Source organism: Mobula birostris, chromosome 6, assembly GCF_030028105.1.
Source record: "Mobula birostris isolate sMobBir1 chromosome 6, sMobBir1.hap1, whole genome shotgun sequence".
Lineage (NCBI taxonomy): Eukaryota > Metazoa > Chordata > Chondrichthyes > Myliobatiformes > Myliobatidae > Mobula > Mobula birostris.
Window position 1 is genome coordinate 46094340 of NC_092375.1, and position 26284 is coordinate 46120623.

The 26284-nt window shown below is 39.9% G+C and overlaps 1 protein-coding gene across 3 annotated transcripts in view; it reads left to right on the plus strand.

Annotated features, from left to right (window-relative positions):
* LOC140199016 (vang-like protein 1) overlaps positions 1-26284 on the plus strand; it is a 59290-nt gene that overhangs the window by 14932 nt on the left and 18074 nt on the right. For all 3 annotated transcript variants that reach the window (XM_072260398.1, XM_072260399.1, XM_072260396.1), the window contains 3 exons: positions 1471-1741; positions 4153-4285; positions 13291-13895. In XM_072260398.1, the coding sequence (XP_072116499.1) occupies positions 1671-1741; positions 4153-4285; positions 13291-13895 (809 nt within the window). In that variant the 5' untranslated portion in view covers positions 1471-1670. The remainder of the gene's footprint in view (positions 1-1470; positions 1742-4152; positions 4286-13290; positions 13896-26284) is intronic.

The following is a 26284-nucleotide window of genomic DNA, read 5'->3' on the forward strand; positions in this document are numbered from 1 at the left end:
TGTTGTACTTAAAATGAGTAATTGTAAGACCAAATAGTATAAATTGACAAAAACTCCCAATCGTGTAGGAATAACAATGAATAATACAGGACAAAAAAAAAACTGAAGAAAAACCATGAAAAAGAAAAAAAATGAAAAGAAAAACAAACCCCATCCTAAAAAAAAAACTAAACTAAACAGAATTAGTCAATTAAACTAAAAGACTTGGGCAATTCTAGCAACTTAAAAATGGGGAAGATGAAAACCTTAGTGTCGATGACTCCATTCCTCTCAACCAACAGTACAGAGAAATAAAATAAGTTTGGAAATGGTCAAATTACATCATATGAAAATGCTGAATGAATGGCCTCCAGGTTTTTTCAAATTTAATGGAAGGGTCATAAACGGCACTTCTAATTTTTTCCAAATTCAAACACACCTTAGTTTGTGAAAACCAATGAAATACAGTAGGAGGGTTAATCTCTTTCCAATTCAGCAAAATAGATCTTTTAGCCATTAAAGTAAGAAATGCAATCATCTGGCGTGCTGAAGAGATTAAATAACTTGAATCTATCATTGGTAATCCAAAGATAGCAGTAATTGGATGAGGTTGTAAGTCTATATTCAAAACGGTTGAAATAATGTCAAAAATATCTTTCCAATATTTTTCCAACAAAGGACATGACCAAAACATGTGAGTTAAAGAAGCTATCTCGAAATGACATCTGTCACATATAGGATTAATATAAGAATAATAACGAGATAGTTCCTAATGCTCTATACTAATGTAACCCTCTTTGGAAGAGAATGTCCCAAATGTAGATATATTGTATGCAGTCCAACTCTGGCATGGTTTAAACTTACACAATTCAGTGAATTCCCAAATATATTTTGAACTGAAACTTGTATTTTAATCAAAATTTAGGTTAATGTAAATGTTTTAAATATTTTCATTTTAATCTCCATGTGAAAATCTGTAAATGCAAGAAAGCATGTGTCTAACCATGTTCACCCTTCTGTTGAATAGTCAATTATCAATCTAGTGATGTAATTGGGAGGTTGCCCCACTGGAAATAACTGTGCGAATGTTACTCCAATCCCTTGTGATTAAGTGAAAGCAGCATTTAATGGAAACAACCATTGAATCAAATCTTGTCAAGCGTGCTTATGCTTCATGTATGTAAAACATAATATATAAAACATAGGAGTGGACATAATGTGGACTGTTGGCATAGGCAATATAAATTCAGTCCATCGGTTTTCTGGTTTATATTCTGGTTGGGGAACATTTCCTCTTGTGCTTTTTGGATATTTTTTAATAGCTGGGTTTAAAGCTTCAATTTACAGAGGTAATGCGGTGGTTTCCTTGTGGCTGTTTGGAACAATGTATTGTAATTATGTTAGTGGGCCACCTGAGTGTAGTAACCATTAGATGTGTTGTTGTCTCTAAAATGTACTTCAGGGATATCTATTTATCTTTTATTGCTGCAGGTTAATGTTTCTTCACAAGAGGCCCCCGATTTGCTTCCAAAATAGACCATTTAAAGAGCCATGCTGCCAGCCTACTGACCATCCCATCTGGCTTGGACAAGAGCATTCACAAACCCCTGTTTGGCCCCCAGAAAACCAGAACAAAATCCATTAACTGTTGGAAATCTGCCTACCTTCCTATCAGCAAGGAAGCTGCAACAATGGACACAGAATCCACGTACTCGGGATATTCCTACTATTCGGGCCGCTCCAAGAGTTCTCACAGACATGGGTTGGTATTGTTTCTTTTAGAGTAGTTTTTAATGTTGGCAATATAATTAGGCTTCCATAGTAACTAAAGCAGACCTTTATATAAGCTCCTCTTGAAAAGAATTGGAGGAAGTTCTTTGGAACACTGCTGACTTTGTTTAACATTAAACAATAAGTAATTCTGTTACAAAGGAAATTTACACCCAGTTAAAATGATCACAAATTTAGGAAAGCAATCTTTTGGCCCACTGAACAACAAGTTTGTTTTTGTGAATTTCTTTATGAAGAAATTCTTATGCGGAATCAACAAATTAGAATATACACTAAAGTTATTAGAGCCACTGCAATCACCTTATGAACAGCCTTAATGAACAGTGCAGCTCTTAACACATTAATCACCTTAATCTTCAGGCTATGTTCTGTGGGAATTGTGGGAATGCTTGATGCAACAGCAAAAAAAATCATGATTTCCTATATAATTTTGGTATACAATTGTAGCCTTTTCTACCTTGCTGAGTGCAAACTGCACCATGCCTCCTTCATTATATAATCTAACAGGAGTTTAACTAAGCATTTGACATCCAGACACATTAGCCATATGTATTTCTATTGGACAATGTTGCGTATTACATTAATTTAGGAGTAATTGCATATTAGCATGGTAAATTAGCTTATCTTTTCCAGAGTTGGCTTTAGTACCACCATTAATGGTAGTTGATTGGCAGTGGTTTTGTCTATATTCTAATTTGCTTTTTTTCTTTAAAATATAAACTAAAGCATTCCAAGTGGCACAGTAAATTAGATCATCACAGTTCTGTGATGGTAAAATTTAGGTGCATCCAATAATTGCCGTTGTTAAGGATTCAGTCCACATGAGATGACCACAATAAAAATGTGGAAGAAAGGGGAGGTGAAATGCTTAAATGAGAGTGCTGTTTTGTCAGCTGATTACAAACCAGCTTTTCTGGGGGGCTAAAAAACTGATTTCCTCTGTATTCCTGTAGATGTTAGCGAGAAATAGGAGTTAGTACAGTGGATTCGAGTTAATTGAGCCATCAGTTGATTGGGGCAGCCCTGTACTGGGAACAACTCAATGAACAAAAACTAATTGAGAAAATAACTAGGATTCCCTTTGTTTATTTGGGACACCATGGCACTTAATTGGGACAGAAGACTGTTGCCAAACAGTTTCTGACTAACGTCATTTACATGCATTTAGACTTGACAATTGTTAAGACCCAAGAGTCTTTAAATAGTGTCAGTGCGTGTACTTGTGTTCAAAATCTAGTGATTTTTGTCAGTTGATAGTTGGCGATAAACTAGCAGCAAGACAATTCCAAACTGTTTTGCTCACTGTAGTTTCAGGCATTCAGTCTTGGAGATACCAGAAATGGCCTTTAGACATTGTGGAGCGAGCAATTTTTAAGTTGCGTGTGCTTTTGTTATGTTATCCATTTGGGTAATAAACACCAGTTCCAAAAGCAGTGATTTTTTTTTTGATAATTTTGTTTCTATTTCGACTTATGCAGGAAGGCAATGAAGGTTGTCTGCAACACACATCAAAGTTGCTGGTGAACACAGCAGGCCAGGCAGCATCTCTAAGAAGAGGTACAGTAAGGGTTTTGGCCCGAAACATCGACTGTACCGCTTCCTAGAGATGCTGCCTGGCCTGCTGTGTTCACCAGCAACTTTGATGTGTGTTGAATGAAGGTTGTCTATTATTTGCACTAGGTGATTGTGTTGATTTTGTTCATTTACAGCCAAGCAAAAAGAACACAGCAGCAATAATTATTAGGAACTGATACAGTTTTATATGATACAGTTTTATAATATTGTAGGAGTATTGGTAGTGCTCTAATTTGTTCTGTATTTCATTTAAGTACATGATTTGTTACCCAGTTAAACGGTAGCTTGTCTTTGGAATGCCTTTTAACTATTTCCATAAAATATCGGCTAACTGGAGCAGTCACGTCACTTGATTGGGCTAAAATGTACTGATCCTGGTGTGTCCCAATTAACCAGAGCCCACTGTAAGTCATTTAGGATTAACTTTGTACAATAATTCTTACTATCCATTAAGACATTTTGATTCTTCTCTTCCTCCCCCACCCCACACTGTTCTATTCCAATTATTTACATTTTCATTTATCCTTTGAAATGTTCCTAATTCATATATCTAAACATTCTGTTATGTTACATTTGAGGGAGTTTTTGAGTGAAGTTTGCTAGAGTTCATTCTGTTAAAATGAGAGAAGGGCTCAATGTCTGAGCATATTTGAGCTAAGCATGATACTATAAAATCAGGTTGGAAGGGCACAATTATTACTTTTGTGTAGTTAATGTTGAATTGTGGTATTCTGCTTTAAATTGCGGTATCGCTTTGTCGAGTATTAACTCTTGTGAGAGTTTAAATCCCTGCTTTTGCTTCATCAGTGAAAGGAATCGGGACCGGCAAAAATCCAGGAACAAAGATGGCAGTCGGTCTGAGAAATCTGTTACCATCCAGACACCTCCAGCAGAGCCACTACTGGGCAATGAGTCAACACGTGGAGATGAGACTGTACAGGTAAGAGGCTAAACATGTTTCAAAATTATGGCTGTGCGTGTAAAAGCTACTAAGATTTTGCTGCAGCTCTTTGAGTTGCTATATTGAAATGGGCATTGGCAATTATATATATATTTTGTGGTTTCAGAGTAAATTTATTAAAGTATATTATGTTACATGTACTACCCTGATATTTATTTTTTGCAGTCATTCATAGTAAACAGAAAGAAACACAATACAATCAATGAAAAACTACACATGGCAGAGATCGACAAATTATGCAAAAAACCAACTGTACAAATACATAAAAGATAAATGAACAATATATATTGAGAACATGAGTTGTACAGTCCTTAAAAGTGAATCCTTGGGTTGTGGAATCAATTCAATGTTGGGGTGATTGAAGTTACACCCTCTGGTTCAAAAGCCTGATGGTTAAGGGGTATTAACTATTCCTGAACCTGGTGATGTGGGATATGGAGCTTGTCTGCATTCTTGATGATGGATGCAGCTTTCCTGTGACATTGCTTCCTATAAATCTGCTCAATAGTGGGAGCACGTTTTGTCATGTTTTTCTATTCAAGGGCATTGATGTTCCCACATCAAGACGTAATACATATAGTCAGTATACTCCAAACCGCGCATCTGTAGAAGTTTACGCAAATTTTAGATGTCATGCCAAATCTGTGCAAAGTAGAGATGTGCTGTGCTGCCTTTGTAAAGCCTGTTACGTGTTGGACTCAGACAGATCCTCTGAAGTGATAGCACCGAGGCATTTAAAGTTGCTGACCCTCTCCATCTCTGAGGACTGGCTCATGGACCTCTGGTTTCTTTTTCCTGCAGTCACTCAGCTCTTTGATTAGAGTGAGAGGTTATTGCAACACTATTCAGCCAGATTCTTAATCTGACTCTTATGTGCTGACTCATCACCGCCTTTGATTCAGCCACAACAGTGGTGTCAGCAAACTTAAATATGGCATTGGAACTATACTTAGCCTCACAGTCACAAGTATATAGGGGGCTAGGCGCAGTCTTGCGGTGCACCTATATAGATGGTGCTTGTGGAGGAGATGTTGTTGCCAGTCCAAACTGACTGGGTCTGTAAGTGAGGAAATCAAGGATCCAGTTGCACAAGGAAGCATTGAGGCTTATTGATTAGTTTTGAGGGGATGATAGTATTGAATGCAAAGCTATAGTCAATGAAGAACATCCAAATGTATGCATCTTCATTGTTCAGTGTTAGAGAGCTGAGTGAAGAGCCAATGAAATGTCATCTGATGTTGACCTGTTGTGAAGGTAGGCAATTTGAAGCAGAACCAAGTTGTTTCAGTGGCAAGAGTCAGTGTACTTAGTCACGAACTTCTCAAAGCACTTCATCACTGTAGCTGTAAGTGCTACTGAACAATAGTCTTTGAGGCAGGTTACCACGTTCTTTTAGGGCGCCAGTATAATAGGAAGCCTGCTTGAAGCAGGTGGATAGATAGCTTAGATTGCTGAAGTGAGAGGTTAAAGATATCAGTAATCACACCAGCCAGTTGAATAGTACGGGTCTTTAATACTTGGCCAGGTACCCCGTCTGGGCCAGATGCTTTCCAAGGGTTCACCCTCCTGAAGAATGCTCTCACATCGGCCTCAGAGACTGAAGTCACAGGGTCATCAGCAGCTGTGGGAGTTGATGAAGGTGCCTCCATGTTTTGATGGTCAAAGAGAGCATACTTATTATCCCTTAATTTCCTTCATTGGATAGGTGTACAAACATAAACATCTCAATAAGTTAACTGGCCACCTTCCTTGAAATTTGTTTCACTTTTCTCTTCTTTGAGTTGCCTCCCATTTTTCTCTTTTTTGCGTTGCCCCTATCTCTGGAGGAAACTGAGGTGAATTGTTTCCAAATTTTCTATAATAATAAAATGTGTTTTCGGTCATGCGTGGGATAGTTGCACAAAAGTTTTGGCATTTTATTTTGTGACAAAATATCCCATGATACATTTTTATAATCGCTCTGTGGCTTTTTATCCTATTGACCCAGCAACCATTCTGGAGAGGATTCCAGGATTTCTTCACATATGCTTCTTGATTTCTCTCCCACTTTGACCCCACTACGCTATCCACACCTCCACAAATCCTTCTCTCAGTCCTAAGACTAAGGTGGGTTCTGAAGTCGCACAGCCTGGTTACCTAAACAAACTGATTGGTTTGGCTTGTATACTACTATGTAAAATATAAGTCACAGCAGTGTTATGCATTGTGCAACTATTATGGCGTGCTTAATAGCTTCAATATTCTCAATGGATAAAATTGTGGTTGCCCATTCATCTTGTGCTTGATGACTTGCCCATAATTTGCATTAACTTTTAACGAATGTTTACCATTTCAAATCTGTAAGTGATCTTGCACTCCCTTTTTTTTTAGTAATTTCCTTTTCCCTTTCTAATGCCCCTTTTAGATCTTCCATCTTATTGCCCTTCTGTGAATTACCTACTGGGAATTCAGCTGTATATGGCAAGCTATAATCAGTGAACTCAAATTTTCCTTTAAATTCCTCCATCCAAGTCTTTGATTGCCTGGTATCAATGCATACTGTGTTAACTGATCTTAAATAATTTTCCTTCCCTCTATTTAGACCGTGTCCTGAGATTTTCTAGATTACCAACCCACAGGTGGTTTGTATCAGTTGTCAAAGCAGGGTTTGTCAGGACAATCTGTTTATATTTGTACTGGAGGCTTGACTAATCTTTCCAACACCCAGTAATTATTTAGAATTTGTATTTGTTCAGTTTTATCAAATATCAGAGGATACCAAAAGTTTTTTTTCCAGATATACATAGAATAAAAGAAAAATGAAAGTAGGTAACGCACCACTGAAAAATGATGCTGGCAGGGTAATCATTTGGGACAAGGAAATGACGGACAAACTGAATAAGTATTTTGCATAAGTCTTCACTGTGGAAGACACTAGCAGTATGCTGGAGGTTCAATAGTGACAGAGCAGAAGTGAGTGTAGTTGCTACTACTATGGAGTGGGTGATTGGGAAAACTGAAAGTTCTAAAGGTAGTTAAGTTAACTGAACCAGGTGGACTACACCTTTGAGTCCTGAAAGAGGTAGCTGAAGAGACTGTAGAAGCATCTTTCAAGATACTAGATTCTGGCATGGTTCTGGAAAATTGCAAATGTCACACCACTCTTCAAGAAAGGAAGGAGGCAGAAGAAAGGAAATTATAGACCAGTTAGCCTGACCTCATTGGTTGGGAAGATATTGGATTTAATTGTTAAGGATGTGGTTTTGGGTACTTGGAAGCACGTGATAAAATAGTCTGTAATCAGCATGATTTCCAAGGGAAAATATTGCTTGACAAATCTGTTGGAATTCTTTGTAGAAATAACAAGCAGGATAGACAAAGGAGAATTGGTAGATGTTGTGTACTTGGATTTTCAGAAGGCTTTTGACAAGGTGCCACACATAAAGTAGATTAACAAGGTAAGAGCCCATGGTATTACAGGAAATATACTAGCATGGATATAGCATTTGCAGGAGGTAAAGAGTGGGAATAAAGGGAGCCTTTTCTTATTGGCTTCTAATGACTAGTGGTGTTCTGCAAGGTCACTTGTTTTTAATGTTGTATGTCAATGATTTGGATGACAGAATTGATGGCTTTGTGGCCAAGTATGCAGATGATACGAAGATCGGTGGAGGGGCAGGTAGTGTTGAGGAAGCAGGGACTTGGATAGATGGGGGAGTGGACAAAGAAGTGGCAGATGGAATACAGTGTTGGAAAGTGTATGGTCATGCATATTGGTAGAAGGAATAAACGTGTAGAGTATTTTCTAAATGGGGTTTAAAATTCAGATATCCAGTGTGCAAAGAGACTTGGGAGTCCTAAAGGTTAATTTGCAGGTTGAATAAGTGGTGAGGAAGGTAAGTGCAATGGTAGCATTCATTTCAAGAGGACTAGAATGTAAAAGCAAGGATGTAATTCTGAGGCTTTATAAGGCACTGGTGAGGCATCATTTGGAGTCTTGTGAGCAGTTTTGGGTCCTTTGAGAAAGCATGGGCTGAGATCGGAGAAGGTTCGCAGGGGGTTCAAGGAATGATTCCACGAATGAAAGGCCTATTGCATGAGGAGCGATTGCTGGCTCTGGGCCTTTAGTCGCTGGAATTTAGAATGAGGGAGTTCTCATTGAAATTAACGAAGATTGAAAGGCCTAGATAGAGTGGATATGGAGAGGATGCTTACCATGGTGGGACAGCCTCAGATGAGAATATCTTTAGAACAGAGATGAGGAATTTCTTCATTCAGAATGTGGTGAATCTGTGGAATTCCTTGCCGCAGGTGGCTGTGGAGGCCAGGTCATTGGATGTATTTAAGGTGGAGGTTGATGGGTTCTTCATTAGTCTGGTGTGAAAGGTTGCAGGAAGAAGGCAGGAGAATGGGGTTGAGAGGGAAGTAGATCAGCCATAATGAAATAGTGGAGCAGTCTCAATAGGCCAAATGGCCTAATTCTGGTCCTATTTTTGATTTGTGGGTGTTCATTTGGAATTGGAAATCATTTCTTAAAGTACATGGATTTTTAATTTTATTTTTAAAAATTGTTCTAGGTAAATGCAAGTGTTGAGCTTGTGTAATTTTTCTCAATGAATAACTAACAAAATACCCAACTGAAGTTGAATAATTTTTGTCTATTTGAAGAACATTAAAGTTGCTCCACCTACAGTAAATTGCACACCTCTTATATCACTGAACACTTGAAGTTCAATAAGCTGCATCCAATATCATACCAAACAATGCATTTTGGATGGGCATTTGAGGGTAGTTTGCTGTTGACTTAGAATGTAGATGTTTCCCAACGGTTTGCTCAAGAAAGTTTTTGTTAATATCTTGTGGGCAAGAGCTTTAGTGATTTTTTTTTTCCCCCCCAAGACAGGAAATGTGCTAGTGGAATGGTAGAATTTTTAATAAATGGATTAGACAGGATCCAGATCATCACTGCTGAAACTAAAGCATCCTTTTCATCTGTTTTGCATGATTTCCAACCACATGAGTAAAATAACTCTACAAGTTCAGGGACAGATGGCAGAGATTAAGTTCATAAGAAAGTTTTAGGTGCTCTTGCCGCATCACACAGAGGGCTTAAAATATTTCCAAAGGTTAAATGTAAATTATTAAGTTGCTTGCAGAGGCATTTGTGTTCAAGACCATCTGAGGAAAACAGTATTAAAAGTGGAAGTGTCCGAAGTGAAAGTTGTTGGAGTGGGGCAATGTTAGTGGTCGGGGTTTTGGCTCAACAGGCTTGGTCAAGCACAGATGCGGACTCGCTTAAGTGCTTTTTTTCTGTTAGTGCATAACTAGTATGCTCAGAAGGGACCCAGAGTTGGTGGTATATTCCTTGTATGAGATGTCCAATCTCCCTGGTAACTACATCTGCACAGTGCACCGAGATACACCTCCTTGGAGACCATGTTGAAGATCTGGAGCTGAAGATTGATGACCTTCAGCTCATGCAGGAGAATGACGAGGTGATTGATAGGAGTTAAAAGGAGATAGTCACCCTATGTTGCAGGAGGGAAGTAACTGGGTGACTGTCAGGAGAGGGAAAGGATACAAAGCAAAGTACCTCTGGGCCGTTCCCTCAATAATAAGTAACCACTTTGGATATTGTGGATGTGGGGAAACCTACCAAGGAGAAGCCACAATAAGCAGATCTCTGGAACTGAGTCTGGTTCTTGAGGCTCAGAAGGGAAGGAAGAAGCAGCAAGCTAATGGGGGAAATTCGTTGCTAGGGGAACAGAAAGGAGGTTCTGTGACAAGATTCCTGGGTGATTTCTTTTCTCCTGGATGCCAGGGCCGGGGACATCTTGGATCGAGTCCACAGCATTCTTAAATGGGAGGGTGAACAGCCAGAGGTCGTAGCTACGTTGGTGCCAATGACATGGGTAGGATAGGTGATGAGGTCCTGTAAAGTGAGTTCAGGGAGTTAGGTGCTAACTTAATGGACAGGACCTCCAGGATTGTGATCTTAGGATTGCATCCCATGTGACGTGCTAGTGAGTCCAAACAGGAAGATCATACAATTTAACGCTTGGATATGGAGTTGGTGCGGGAGGCAGGGCTTCAGATTTTTGGATCATTGGGTTCTTCCAGTGAAGGTAGAACTTGTATAGAAGGGACTGTTTGCATCCGAACCTGAGGAGGCTAGTATCCTATTGGGAACTATTGGTGTTGCATGGAGGAGTTAAACCAGAGTTGCAGGGATGTGGGAACCAGAGTACCAAAACAGATAGTAGAGTGATTTTGGAGAAAGATATTATTAAGCCTACATACAAGGTCAGAATTTATATGGTTGAGCATGGTGTAATTAATGCTCTCAGCTGCATATATTTCATTACAGGAGTATCGTAGGAAAGGCTGATGAGCTTAGGACACGGGTCAGCGTGTGGAATTATGATATTGTAGCCATTAATGAGACTTGTTTGCAGAAGGGGTAAGACTGGCAGCTCAGTGTTTTGAGGTTCTGTTGTTTTAGGCGTAATAGAGCAGGAGGGGTTGAAGAGGGAGGGGTGGCATAACTAGTCAGGGGAAAAATCACAGCAGTACTCAGAAGACAGACAGAAGAGCTTGTCCAGTGAGTCTTTATGGATAAGAAAGGTATGACCACATTAATGATATATTATGGACCACCCAACAATCCACAGGAATTAGAATAGCAAATTTGTAGAGAGATTGCAAATTTGTAGCATGAAACAAGGTTGTAATAGTAGATGATTTTCACTTTCCACATGTTGACTGGGACTCCCATAGTGTAGAAGGGCTGGATGGGAAAGAGTTTGTCAAATGTATTCAGGAACGTTTCCTTAATAGAAGTCCCAACTAGAGAGTGTGATACTAGACTCTTGTTAGGGAATGAGACAGCAGGTAACAAAAGTTTCTGTAAGGGAACACTTTGCGTCTAGTGATCATAATGCCTTTATGGAAGAAGGTAAGTCTAGTCCTCAAGTTGAGATTTTAAATTGGAGTTAGGCCAATTTTGGTATCAGAAAGGATCTGGCAAATGTGCATTGGGATAGGTTGTTTTCTGGCAAAGGTGAACTTAGTAAATGGGAGGCTTAAAAAAGTGAAATTTTACTATGGAGGCCAAACAGAAATTGGAAGAACATCTCGTATTCTGCCTGGATAGCATGCAACTTAAAGATTTAAATATTGAATTTTTCAATTCAGGTGACACACAGTCCCAATGCTTTCCTCCCACACATCCACAAGGGTCAGCAAATTTGAAGTCCTCGGTGTTATAATTTGAGAGGATTTGTCCTGCGTCCTGATGAAGAAAGCATGGTAGCACCTTTACTTCCTTTGAAGTTTGCGAAAATTCAACATGTCATCTAACAAAATTTCTCAAAGTTTTAGGTGTAGTGGAGAGTTTTCTGATTGGTTGCATCACGGCCTGGTACGGAAACATCAGTGTTCTTGAAAGCAAAATCCTGTTTTAAAAAAAAAAGTAGTAGATATGATCCAATCCATCACGGGTAAAGCCCTCCCTATCATTGAGTATCCACCATCAAGGACCCCCACCACCCAGGCCATGCTCTCTTCTCCCTGCTGCCATAAAGAAGAAAGTTCAGGAGTCTCAGGACATACACCACCAGGTTCAGGAACAGTTATTACACCTCAACCATCAGGCTCTTGAACCAGAGGGGATAACTTCACTCAGCCCATCAAATAAATTGTTCCCACAACCTACTCACTTAAAAGGATTCTTCATCTCATGTTCTTGATATTTATTACTTCTTTATTTTTATTTTTTCTCAGCTCAAGCTAGTAACACCTGAGGTACATGCATAGCCAAGCACTCTCATTCCTCAATGGCTAGGAACTTCCAGACTATTCTAGTCGTGTATAGTATTGTGGCTTTCTGTAGATTTGCATAAATATTGCTATATAGGCCTAACTGTTTAATGCTGTTGTATAGTGTCTTAGGGATGATACCAGCTGTAGATATTACTATCAGGACAATGTGTACTCTGTTCGTGTTCTATAGTCTTTCAATTTCCTTTTTTAATTCAGCATATTTCTGGTGTTTGTCACTTATTGATTCCTCTGTTATTTGTGTTTGGAATGGCTATATCTATTAAGTAGATGGTTAATATGGATTGTCGTACCTATAATAATGGATCAGTCATAATTTATAGGACTCTGACTGTAAAACTGGTTCAGGCTTGCATTTATAGTAAGGTGTGGTGTCTTTTGGGTTTGTATTTTAAAGCAAGATTTTGATGACTGTTTGCCACTTGATTGTGCCTGTATAAGAAATCAGATTTATTATTATTTATTTTTCCTTTATTTGCACAGTTTGTGTTTTTTTTGCACATTGGTTGTTTGTCCTGTTGGGTATGATCTTTCATTGGTTCTATTGTTTCTTGTATTTACTGTGTTTGCCCACAAGAAGTGGAATCTCAAGGTTGTATATGATGACATACTTTGATCATAAATTTACATTGAACTTATTTTTCTACTTTTGTCTGCTTTTCTCATTTCTGCCCCTACCTGGCTACATCAGTCCATCAATCCCTCCCCACTTAGTTACATGTATCACCTACCAGCCTGTACCAATATATTATGACATATTGGCAATTTATGCTGTGCTCTCTCTGTACTAATGCAAGGTCTCAACTCAAAATGTCAACTTGTACCTCGTTTTGCTCCCACAGGTTTTGCTTGAGCTTGTCCATCATTCTGTTGTTTTATAAAATATCCATTTACTTATAGTACATACTGAATTTTTTTTTGGGTGATTCTGTTCTTCATAATTCAGAACTGTACACCTAGTGCTGCTTTCAGGGGCTGTTTTTAAGATTTGTCACTTTAATGTGTGTCTACTGCAATATTTTTTTGTATATATTGGGGCAGTTTGGCCTATACTGTATCATTCTATGGCAGGTTATAAACAATGAGATTACTGAGTTTCTGGTTTTACTTGCAGAATTTCTGTAAGTTTATCAAATTAAAACTGATCATTGAAATTTATCTTGCAGGATGATAACTGGGGTGAAACCACAACAGCCATCACAGGGACTTCAGAGCACAGTATATCACAAGAAGACATTGCAAGGATCACAAAGGATGTGGATGATAGTGGGCTGGACTGCACTCGACATTTAGGGATAGCCATCGCTGCTGTGCTTGGGATACTGGTCTTTTTGTCTCCCATTGCCTTTATGGTGCTGCCTCAAGTACTGTGGCGGGAAAAGCTTGACCCATGTGGTACTGTATGTGAAGGGCTGTTCATCTCTGTCGCCTTCAAGCTACTCATCCTTCTCATCGGAACCTGGGCACTCTTCTTCCGCAAACCAAAGGCACAGATGCCACGGGTTTTTGTGTTCCGTGCACTCCTAATGGTGCTGATTTTTGTGTTTGTGGTTTCTTATTGGCTATTCTATGGTGTACGCATTCTGGATTCAAGAGATCCAAATTATCAGGGAATTGTTCAGTATGCAGTTTCACTGGTAGATGCCCTCTTGTTTATCCACTATCTGGCAATTGTGCTACTGGAATTGCGTCAACTGCAGCCTATGTTTACTGTGAAAGTCACTCGGTCAACTGATGGAGAATCCCACTTTTACAGTGTGGGCCTACTGAGGTACGTAATGGAAATGGCTCAAAGGAACTTTTTTTTTGTTGCCAGTAAAGTTTTACCCTTGCTGATTTTTTTCCCTTCAGTTGTACTTGCTTTTCAATGTGCCCAATAAGGCTATTTAAGAGCTTGAGTTAAAATTTAAATCCTCAAGTAAAAGTTAACATTGGACTGTTGTGTGAATCATAAGTTAATGTGTAAATGAATATTGAATATGGGTTTGTAATTGGTTGTTCAGTGTAAATATTATTAGTTAATACTTTTAACATGCTAAAATATAGTATAGTACTCTAAAGTTAGTGAGAATAGCATATTGAAGCGCTGCAACTAATTGGGGATTACCAAAGAAAGAAGAGGAAAAGAAAAATCATATTTCATAGAGACCACACAGCTGCCATGAATGGTTGAAAAGTTTGCATTGTTGACCTATAGATCCTCTTTTACGAATTTGATGAATGGTGTGCTGAAAATGGCAGTTTGCTTTTTTTCACTTTGCAGTAGATGCCAGTGTTAATTATCTGTGTTAAATCTCAGGAGTTTATTACTTTAGATTTATGGTCAAATTATAATAAAGTTAATAATCTTTAGACAATTGCTAGTTTTAAAAGGTTGTTTTGGAGTTTAACTATTCATGAATTTCTGCATTGTCCTCTTTGTAATCAGCATATATGAATTGTATCCCATTTCTACTTCCTTCACCTGCTAAATGAAAGTTGTTATAAATTGGAGCGACTGGGCTTGTATAGTCTGGAATTTAGAAGGCTGAGAGGGGATCTTATTGAAACATATAAGATTATTAAGGGATTGGACAGGCTGGAGGCAGGGAGCATGTTCCCGCTGATGGGTGAGTCCAGAACCAGAGGCCACAGTTTAAGAATAAGGGGTAGGCCATTTAGAATGGAGTTGAGGAAAAACTTTTTCACCCAGAGAGTGGTGGATATATGGAATGCTCTGCCCCAGAAGGCTGTGGAGGCCAAGTCTCTGGGTGCTTTCAAGAAGGAGATGGATAGAGCTCTTAAAGATAGCAGAATCAGAGGTTATGGGGATAAGGCAGGAACTGGATACTGATTGTGGATGATCAGCCATGATCACAGTGAATGGCGGTGCTGGCTCCAAGGGCCGAATAGCCTACTCCTGCACCTATTGTCTATTGTCTTTGTCTATAAATTATAGACTAATTTGGCATTATTTGATAGAATCAATCGTGTTAGCCATCAAAAAAGGAAGGGTAATGTAATCCTCTCCCTGAATGACTGACAGAGTAGTGCAACTGTATCAGAAGTAGAACCTGAATCCATTTTATTACCTTTATTTAATATTCCCAATTTCATTAACAAACTAGTTGAAATGTGATCTTTTCAGCTTTTACCTCCCCATTCTGTGATTGCTTTCTTAGTTTGTATAACTAAAGTGAATTCTTTTTCTTTAACTGCACACCCTACCACCAATTTACAAAATACAGAGAAAGTTGAATTAAATCTAGTAGTGATTATCTAATCTTTAATATAAAAACTGGAAGGTGTTAGGAAGACCATAATCATTCATAGTACTACATTGCATTTTTTTTAGATAGCAGTTCGCTATAAGGTAACCTATTGCAATTATACTTAGATTCCCAAGTCTTACTTCAGCACTGTCCCAGATATGATCGTTTAATAGCAATCTAATAACTTTCTTTTTCTGTCTAACTTAATGTACCAAGTGCTGAAAAGGTCTGAGGACATTAGAAATAGGTGCAGGAATAAGTTATTTGGCCCTTCAGACTTGTTCTACCAGTTCTCTTGTACTTCCATAATTTAGCATTATCTTCAGATCCTTTGAGTCCCTTATCAATAGATTTCTGGATGTTATCTGTTTCTATATTATTTCTTCTATCAGACTTCTGGGCTATTGGAACCTGCTTCCTCTTGCATGTTTATTATGCATCTCTTTAATTGTTCAGGTTTATGCCTTCCGTTTATTTGTTTTAGCAGCTTGTCTCCTTCTGGTCTCGTTTTCAGAAAGTTTTTCCATTTTTTTTGTTCCTTTATGAATGTTTATCAATAATATGTTCCATTCTTGATAGTTCTGAAGCATGGACTGGCTTCATTCTGCTTTTGGTTTCCAATGCATATACATTAGTTTCATGGAGATGAGAGAAAACACAGATGCTGGAACCTGGAGCAATATTCTGCTAAAGGATCAAGTAGTATCAATCTTGATGCAGAATTTCGGCCTGAATGATCAACAATTCCTTTTCCCCCACAAATGCTACTCAAAGCAGCCCCAAACCATGAAGTTCCTTCCTCCATACTTCACAGTTGGGATGAGATATTACTGTTCATGTTCAGTGCCCTTTTTTCCTCCAAACATGGTGGTGTGCATTTCTGCCAGAAAGTTCAATTTTTGTTTCATCTGTCCACAGAACATTGTCCCAGAAGCATCGTGAACATCTAGGTGGTCTTTTGCAAGCTTAAGACAGGCAGCAATGTTGTTGTTTTTTTTTGGAGAGCAGTAGTTTCCTCCCTGGTGTCCTTCCATGAATACCATTTTGTTCAGTGTTTTTCTTATAGTGGACATGTGAACAGAGACTTTAGCAAGTTGTATAGATTTTTGCAGGTCTTTTGCTGTTACCCTTTCTGTGTCTTTTTAAGGCATCTCAACAACTCACACCTCCAATCTATCTCATTGATTGGACCACATGACTCCAAATAACTTCTGTTGGATGGCATTATCCCAGAGGTTCAGATACTTTTTTGAACCTAGACTGTGAATGTTTAAATGGTGTACTTAGTAATGATGAGAAGTAGCACAATTGTTTGTGTGTTGTTAGTTTAGGCAGATTGTGTTTGTCTATTATTGTGACTTGGATGAAGATCAAACCACATTTTATGGGTAATGAATGCAGAAAACCAGAAAATTATAAAGGGTCCACAAACTTCCTTGCAACTGTAGGAGCAGAATTAGGCCATTAGTCCCATCGCGTCTGCTCTGCCATTCCATCATGTCCGATTTATTATCCCCCTCACCCCTCTTCTCAAGCCTTCTGTCTGTAACCTTTGATAAGCAACAGCCTATCCACCTCCACTTTAAATATATCCAAAGACTTGGCCTCCACAGATGTCTATGGCAATGAATTCCACAGATTCACTACCCTCTGTTGAAAGAAATTCCTTCTCTGTTCTAAATGGACATCCCTCTATTCTGAGGCTGTGCCTTCTGGTCCTCCACTACCGGAAGCATTCTCTTCACGTCCACTCTAGCCTTTCAATATTCAATATATTTCTACGAGAACGACCCCCTACCCCCTGCCCAATCTTCTAAAGTTCAGTGAATACAGGCCTGGAGCCATCAAATTCTTCTCGTATGTTAACCCTTTCAATCCCGGAATCATTCCCATGAACCTCCTGGAGCTTCTCCAAGGCCAGCGCATCTTTCCTTAGATGAGGGCCTAAAACTGCTCTCAATACTCAAGTGTGGTCTGATCAATGCCGTATAAAGCATTGCATCCTTGCTTTTATGTTCTAGTTCTTGTAATGAATGCTATCATTGCATTTGCATTCCTTGCACCAATTCAACCTACAAGTTAACCTTAGGAAATCCTGCACAAAGTCTCCCAAGTCCCTTTGCACCTGTAACTTTTTAGAATTTTTTTCCCCTTTTAGAAAATAGTCCACACCTTTATTCCTTCTACCAAAGTGCATGATCATATACTTCCCTATGCTATATTTAATCTGCCACTTCTTTACCCATTCTCCTAAGTCTTTCTGCAAAGTCACTACTTTCTCAACCCTACCTGCCCCTCCACCTATCTTCGTATCATCCGCAAACTTGGCCTCAAAGTCATCAATTCCGTTATCCAAACATTAACATTTAACATGAAAAACAGCAGCAATAGAATGGTTCTTATCTTGTTAAACTGCTTTATGTGTGGCATCTTGTCAAAGCCTTCTGAAAATCCAAGTAAGCAACACTGACTGACTCCTTGTCTATCCTACTTGTTATTTCTTCAAAGAACTCCGAACTAATTTGTCAGGCATGATTTCCACTATGCTGACCTTGGCTTATTTTATTATGTGCTTCCAAAATACCTCAGCATCTTCCCAACCACTGAAGTCGGTCTAGCTGGCTTATAATTTCCTTTTTCTGTTCCTTCCCTCCTTATAAGATTTTTCAGTCTTCCGGAACCATTCCAGAATGTAGTGATTCTTGGGAAATCACTACTAATGCCTCTTCAATCTTATCAGCTACCTCTTTCAAAACCCTGAGGTGTCTTCCATTTGGTCCAGTTGACTTGTCTATCTTCATATCTTTCAGCTTCCCAAATACCACCTTCTTAGTACTTAATACATATTAAGCTTGTCTGCCATTCCCACGTTACTACTTCTCCAACTTAATTTTCCAGTGGTCTGATATCCACTTCTGCCTCTTTTACTCTGTGTATACATCTGGGGAAAAAAACTTCATATATCCTCTTAGTGGCTAGCTTACCTTCAAATTTCATCTTATGACTTTTTATAAGAAAGAACAGACAGGTGAGCAGAGGGGGTGGGGTGGCTCTGTTGGTGAGGAATGAAATTCAGTCCCTTGTGAGGGGCGACATAGAATCAGGAGATGTAGAGTCAGTATGGATAGAACTGAGAAATTGTAAGGGCAAAAAGACCCTAATGGGAGTTATCTACAGGCCCCCAAACAGTAGCCTGGATATAGGGTGCAAGTTGAATCAAGAGTTAAAATTGGCATGTCGCAGAGGGAATGCTATGGTTGTTATGGGAAATTTCAACATGCAGGTAGACTGGGAAAATCAGGTTGGTACTGGACCCCAAGAAGGGGAGTTTGTGGGGTGCCTCCGAGTTGAATTTTTAGAGCAGCTTGTACTGGAACCTACCAGGGAGAAGGCAATTCTGGTTTTAGTGTTGTGTAATGAACCGGATTTGATCAGGGAACTCGAGGTAAAGGAGCCATTAGGAGGTAATGACCATAATATGATTAATCTACAATTTGAGAGGGAGAAGGGAAAATCAGAAGTGTCAGTATTGCAGTTGAACAGAGGGGACTATGGAGCCATGAGGGAGGAGCTGGCCAAAGTTGACTGGAAAGATACCCTAGCAGGGATGACAGTGGAGGAACAGCAATGGCAGGTATTTCTGGGAATAATATGGAAGGCGCAGGATCAGTTCATTCCAAAGAGGAAGAAAGATTCTAAGGGGAGTAAGAGGCGACCTTGGCTGACAAGGGAAGTCCAGGATAGTTTAAAAATAAAAGAAAAGAAGTATGACATAGTAAAGATGAGCAGGAAGCCAGAGGATTGGGAAACTTTTAAAGAGCAACAGAGGATAACTAAAAAGGCAATACAGAGAGAAAAGATGAGAGATGAAGGCAAGCTAGCCAAGAACATAAAGGAGGATAGTAAAAGCTTCTTTAGGTATGTGAAGAGGAAGAAATTAGTTAAGACCAAAGTTGGGCCCTTGAAGACAGAAATGGGTGAATTTATTATGGGGAATCAAGGAAATGGCAGATGAGTTGAACAGGTACTTTGGATCTGTCTTCACTAGGGAAGATACAAACAATCCCCCAGATGTAATAGTGGCCAGAGGACCAAGGGTAACGGAGGAACTGAAAGAGATTCACATTAGGCAGAAAATGGTGTTGGATAGACTGATGGGACTGAAGCCTGATAAATCCCCAGGGCCTGATGGTCTGCACCCCAGGGTACTTAAGGAGGTGGCTCTAGAAATCGTGGACGCATTGGTAATCATTTTCCAATGTTCTATAGATTCAGGATCAGTTCCTGAGAACTGGAGGGTAGCTAATATTATCCCACTTTTTAAGAAAGGAGGGAGAGAGAAAACGGAATTATAGATCAGTTAGCCTGACATCAGTGGTGGGGAAAATGCTGGAGTCAATTATAAAGGATGAAATAGCAGCACATTTGGATAGCAGTAACAGTATCGGTCCGAGTCAGCATGGATTTATGAAGGGTAAATCATGCTTGGCATTCTGGAATTTTTTGAGGATGTGACTACGAAAATGGACAAGGGAGAGCCAGTGGGTGTAGTGTACCTGGACTTTCAGAAAGCCTTTGATAAGGTCCCACATAGGAGATTAGTGGGGAAAATTAGAGCACATGGTATTGGGGGTAGGGTACTGAAATGGATAGAAAATTGGTTGGCAGACAGAAAATGAGTCCCTTTCAGAATGGCAGGCGGTGACTAGTGGGGTACTGCAAGGCTCGGTGCTGGGACCGCTGCTATTTACAATATACAGTAATGATTTAGATGAAGGGATTAAAAGTAACATTAGCAAATTGGCAAATGACACAAAGCTGGGTGGCAGTGTGAAATGTGCGGAGGATGTTGAGATAATGCAGGATGACTTGGACAGGTTGGGTGAGTGGGCAGATGCAGTTTAATGTGGATAAATGTGAGGTTATCCACTTTGGTGGCAAGAACAGGAACACAGATTACTATTTGAATGGTGTCAAGTTAGAAAAAGGAAGTACAATGAGATCTAGGTGTCCTTGTTCATCAGTCACTGAAAGTAAGCATGCAGGTACAGCAGGCAGTGAAGAAAGCTAATGGCATGTTGGCCTTCATAACAAGGGGAGTTGAGTATAGGAGCAAAGAGGTCCTTCTGCAGTTGTACAGGGCGCTGGTGAGACCACACCTGGAGTATTGTGTACAGTTTTGGTCTCCAAATTTGAGGAAGGACATTCTTGCTAGAGGGAGTGCAGCGGAGGTTCACGAGGTTAATTCCTGGGATGGCGGGACTGTCATATGTTGAAAGATTGGGGCGACTGGGCTTGTATACACTGGAATTTAGAAGGATGAGAGGGGATCTGATTGAAACATATAAGATTATTAAGGGATTGGACACGCTAGAGGCAGGAAACATGTTCCCGATGTTGGGGGAGTCCAGAACCAGAGGCCACAGTTTAAGAATAAGGGGTAGGCCATTTAGAATGGAGTTGAGGAAAAACTTTTTCACACAGGGAATTATGGATCTGTGGAATGTTCTGCATCAGAAGGCAGTGGAGGCCAATTCTCTGGATGCTTTCAAGAAAGAGTTAGATAGAGCTCTTAATGATAGCAGAGTCAAGGGATATGGGGAGAAGGTGGGAACGGGGTACTGATTGTGGATGATCAGCCATGATCCCAGTGAATGGCGGTGCTGGCTCGAAGGGCCGAATGGCCTACTCCTGCACCTATTGTCTATTGTCTATTTCCCAATCGTCTAACATCTCACTAGTTTTTGCAATATATGCCCTTGCTTTTGGTTTTATGCTCTTTGACTTCCCTTGTCAGCCATGGTTGCCTCAGTCTCCCTTTAGAATATTACTTGATCTTTGGGGTGTTTCTATCCAGCGTGTTTTGAATCACTCCCAGAAACTGTTCTATTACTCCTGCTAGTGCCCCCTTCCAATCAGTTTTGGACAGCTGTTCTCTCATGCCTCAGTATTCCCCTTTACTCCACTGTAATACTGATACATCTGACTTTATCTTCTCTCTCTCAAACTGCAAGGTGAATGCTATCATATTACGATCACTGCCTGCAAATGATTTTTTTTATCTTAAGCTCCCTTATCAAACCTGATTCATTACACAACACCCAATCTAGAACTGCCTGTTCCCTGGTGGGCTCGATCACAAACTGCTCTAAAAAGCCATCTCACAAGCTTCCTACAAATTCCCTTTCTTAAGATCCAGCACCAACCTGATTTTCCCAATCTACCTGCATATTGGCCATGAGTATCCCAACATTGTCCTTTTGATATGCCTTTTCTCTCTCCCATTGTAAGTTGTATCCCACATCCTGTCCACTGTTCAGAGACCTTTAACTCCCATTAGTGTGCTTTTTTACCCTTGCCATTTCTTAACTCTACCCACTAGGATTCTACATCTTCTGATCCTATGTCATCTCTTTCTAAGGATTTAACTTCATTTTTCACCTCTTGCCCACCTGCTTGACCTTTCAATACAATGTGTACCCTTGGATATTAAGCTCCTAACTATGATCTTCTTTCAGGGACAACTCACCAATGCCCACAATTTCATGCCTGTCGATCTTTACTGCACTTTAAGGTCACTACCTTATTTCATGTACTGCATGCATTCAAATATACTACCTTCAGTCTTGTATACATCACCCTTTTTGATTTGCCCCCATATTACACTCTGTCCCATCCCACTGATTGCAATTTTTATCATCTGCCTGTCCACCCTCACTGTCTCACTAGACATTGCATCTACTTGTATACCAACTGCTCCATCCTTAGCCCTATCACTTCAGCTCTTATCCGCCTGTTAAATTAGTTTAAACTGTCCCCAACAGCTCGAGCAATCCTGCCCACAAGGATATTGGTGCCCCAGAAGTTCAGGTGTAATCTGTCCTTTTTGTACAGATCATACCTTCCCCAGAAGAGATCCCAATGATCTAGAAATCTGCAACCCTGTCTCCTGCACCAGTTCTTCAGTCGCACTTTCATCTGCTAAATAATCCTATTCTTGCCCTCACTGGCATTTGGCACAGGCAGCAATCCACAGGTTACTGTGGAGGTCCTGCTTTTCAGCTTTCTACTTAACTCCCTATGTTCTCCCTTCAGTACCTCATCCCTTTTCCTGCCTATGTCATGGTACCAATATGAGCCATGACTTCCAGCCATTCACACTCCCCCTTGAAAATGCTGTGGATACGATTTGAGAGGCAGCATGCCAACTGGATGTCTGTCACATCCACAGAATCTCCTGTCTGCTCCTCTAATTCCCTGTCGCTATTGTACTTCTCCTCCCCCCGCCCCCGCCTCCTCTTTTGAGCCAGACTCAGTGCCAGAGACATGGTCACTGCGGCTTCTCCCTGGTAGATTGTTTTCTCTCCCCTCACCCACCTAATAATACTCAAAGTGGTATACTTATTAGTAAGGGGAGTGGCCACAGGGGTACTCTACACTGCTTGTCTATTCAATTTCCCTCTGACAGACAGTCACCCGGCTACCTGCCTCCTGCAACTTGGGTTAGCAACTTTCTGTAGTTCCTATCTGCTCCCTGTAGCTCCTGTCTGTTGCCTCTTCATTCTCCTATATGCACCGAAGGTAATTGAGCTGCAGCTCCAGTTCCTTAACATGGTCTCTAAGGAGCTGCAGCTTGATGTACCTCATGCAGATTTAGTTATCAAGGAGACTGGTGTTCTCCCTGAGTTCCTACATCTTGTACAAAGAACATACCACTAACTCTGGATCCATTCTTAGTGCGCTAGCTATGTACTGATATTCAAAGAGGGGAAGGTTACTTAAAACCACCTGTTTTCGCTGAAGCCTGTTGAGCCAAAGCCTCTCACTGTGACATACATCAGTCTTAAAGCTATACTGGTTTTAAGATGCAAAGGAGGCGGAGAGAGGAAAACTTACAAGCATAAGTTCATATGGAATAAATTGTGTATGTGAAAATGGTAAAAGTAATGATGCGAGGTGAAATGGTATACAAGCACCAGAACATGAGGTCTAGAGGATGTGTAAAGTCAAGCAACACTTACCTAAAATTGTAAAAGGAAAGATTTTAGAAATAAAGAAATAATGGAGTTGTTAAAGTCAAGCAGCATCCACAAATTTTGATTTTCATTTATTGCGAATGTTAAAAATCTGAAATCAAAACAAAATATTGCAAATGCTTAAGATGTGAAACTGTTGAATTGTATTCAGTCCAGATGTTGTGTGCTTAATTGGGATGAGATTTTACTCAAGTTTAGATTGAGCTTCATTAATATAGAATCAGGGAGTGATGAAGTGACACAGGGGAATTTATGTTCAGCAGCCAAGATGAAAAGCTGTCGTCTGACCTGGGTTTCACCTTTCCAGTGTAGAAAAGACATCACGAGCAGAATATACATGTACTAGGTTGAAAATAATACAAATAAACTCCTGCTTTGCCCAGGAAGAGTGCCTTGAGTCCCATATGATGGGAATGAAGGAGAGAAAGAGAGCAAGTATTCCCCCACACTTGCATGGACTGGTGCACTGGGAAAGGGAGTGTTTGGTGGTGGAGGACATGTGACTTAGAATTCCATGAAGAGAATTGTCTGGAATGCAGGAGGGAGGGGTTGGAGGTGGCTGTTGATTGAGAAGGCTGGGGATTGGAAAGTAAGGACAAGGGAAGCGTGGCTTCTGGGGAGAAGAGAGAAGGCATGAAAACAAAATTACAGGATATTGGGTATGGTGGAGAGCTTGACAACTCAGTGTGGGGGAATCATCCACTGGGGGAAATAGAAGGCAAATCAGAAGCAGTAGTGTTGGACACAAGGTGAAATCACGTGTATTTGAAAAATGGAGAGACGGGGATCATAATGATCTTCATAGAAGAAGATGAGCCACCTATATTGTGTTGGAATTGTAGTAGCTGAGGAAGGTGAGAAAAAGATAGAAATTGGCTGTATAAGTACTGGTGAGAACTGAAAGCTGCAACAATACAGTCATCGATGTACCATGGAAAAGGGGTAAGTGAAGGTAATGTAGGGTATTTTACCTATCTTCAAAGAAATTGAAAAGCTTTAGGCCCACATAGTTTCCAAATCAATGCCATTTATTTGGAAGAATAGTGTGGATCAGATTTTTCATTGTGACTAGTTCGGATATGTGGAGGAGGCAATGGAAAGGACCTACCTACAGGTCTTCAGGAACTGGTTAGCTTCTGTTATCTGTTTGACATCTTCAGGACTAAAGATTAAATGCTGGAAGGTGGATTTGGGGAAGGTAATTCATTTCTGTCAGTCATGATGGATCAAATGGCCTTGTCATAAATGTTTTGATTCTATAGGATAGGAAATTTAACACAGATTACACCAGCTGTTTGAGGTGGAAAAGAGCCAGATGGGGTTATAATTGGATGGATCCATATCGTCAGGAATGCTGAACGAGAGGAATGACTGAATTATGGCCCAAATAGTGGCTACATATTGTATGTTATTGAAAGACTTCAAAATTTGAAATTTAAAAAAAAACAAATATTAAAATACAGCTGTTTGGGCTGCATCTGTTAGAGGGGTTCCAGCCACCTCTTCAACCTGGGTGTTAACTTCTTCTCTTCCTATGTGTGTTGCCTGAGCTGGTGAATATTTACAGTATTTGCTGATCCTGCTGTAGATATACTGCATTTGTAGGTTATTTTCAGTGTCCTGTATTTAAGTAGTTGACTGGGGGCATCTGCTGGAAAAAATTCATCATTGCAGTGTTGTGGCAAATCGTATTTTAAAACCCAGGCATTGTAATACTGGTTCTCTCCAGGTTACAGCACAGTCTCATTCCTGTGAACTGTTTATAATCTGGACAGTTTGCAATATGAAATGGGGCTGTGAGCAAAGTCCCTGAGCAGCAGAAGGTACATGGAGCTTTGCAGCAGGTGGCCAATCCAGACTGTCAGTGCCCCAAAACATTGGTCTGTATGTACAGGATGCCCAAAAGATCATAAGATATAGGATCTCAATTAGGTCACTTGGCCCATCAAGCCTGCTCCACCATTCCATCATGGCTGATTTATTAGCCTTCTCAACCCCATTCTTCTGCCTTCTCCCTATAAGCTTTTACTCCCTGACTAATCAAGACCCTGTCGACCTCTGTCTTAAATATACCCTATTACTTAGCCTTCATAGCCAACTATGAAGGCTAACCTTTCAACTTCCCAAGAACCTTCTGCTTGGTAGTAGTAACAACACTCACTTCTGCCCCCTGACATCCTTGCATCTCTGGCATTCTGATGGTGTCTTCCACAGTGAAGAATGATGCAAAATACTTATTAAGTTCATCTGCTATTTCTTTGTCCCCCATTACTTCCTCTCCAGTGTCATTTTCCAATAGTCTAACATCCACTCTTGTTTCTCTTTTACTCTTCATATATCTGAGGAAAAAACCCTTTTGTACCCTTTTATACTATTGGCTAGCTTACCTTCATATTTCTCTGTTTCTCTCTTTATGGCTTTTTAAAATTGCCTTCTGATGGTTTTTAAATGCGTCCCAATCCTCTACTTCCCAGATAAGTGGTACATTCATAACCTGGGGAGGATCTGTACTATTGAGTGTTTCACTCAGTGGTAGACTAAAGCTATGGAATATCTATCAGAATCAGGTTTATTAGCACCGGGATGTGACCTGAAATTTGTTAACTTAGCAGCAGTTCAATGCAATATATAATCTAGCAGAGAAAACAAAATAATAATAATAAATTAAATAATAAATAAACAAGTAAATCAATTACGTATATTGAATAGATTTTTAAACAATGTGCAAAAACAGAGATACTGTATATTTAAAATAAAGTGAGGTAGTGTCCAAAGATTCAATGTCCATTTAGGAATCAGATGGCAGAGGAGAAGAAGCTGTTTCTGAGTCACTGAGTGTGTGCCTTCAGGCTTCTGTACCTCCTACCTGATGG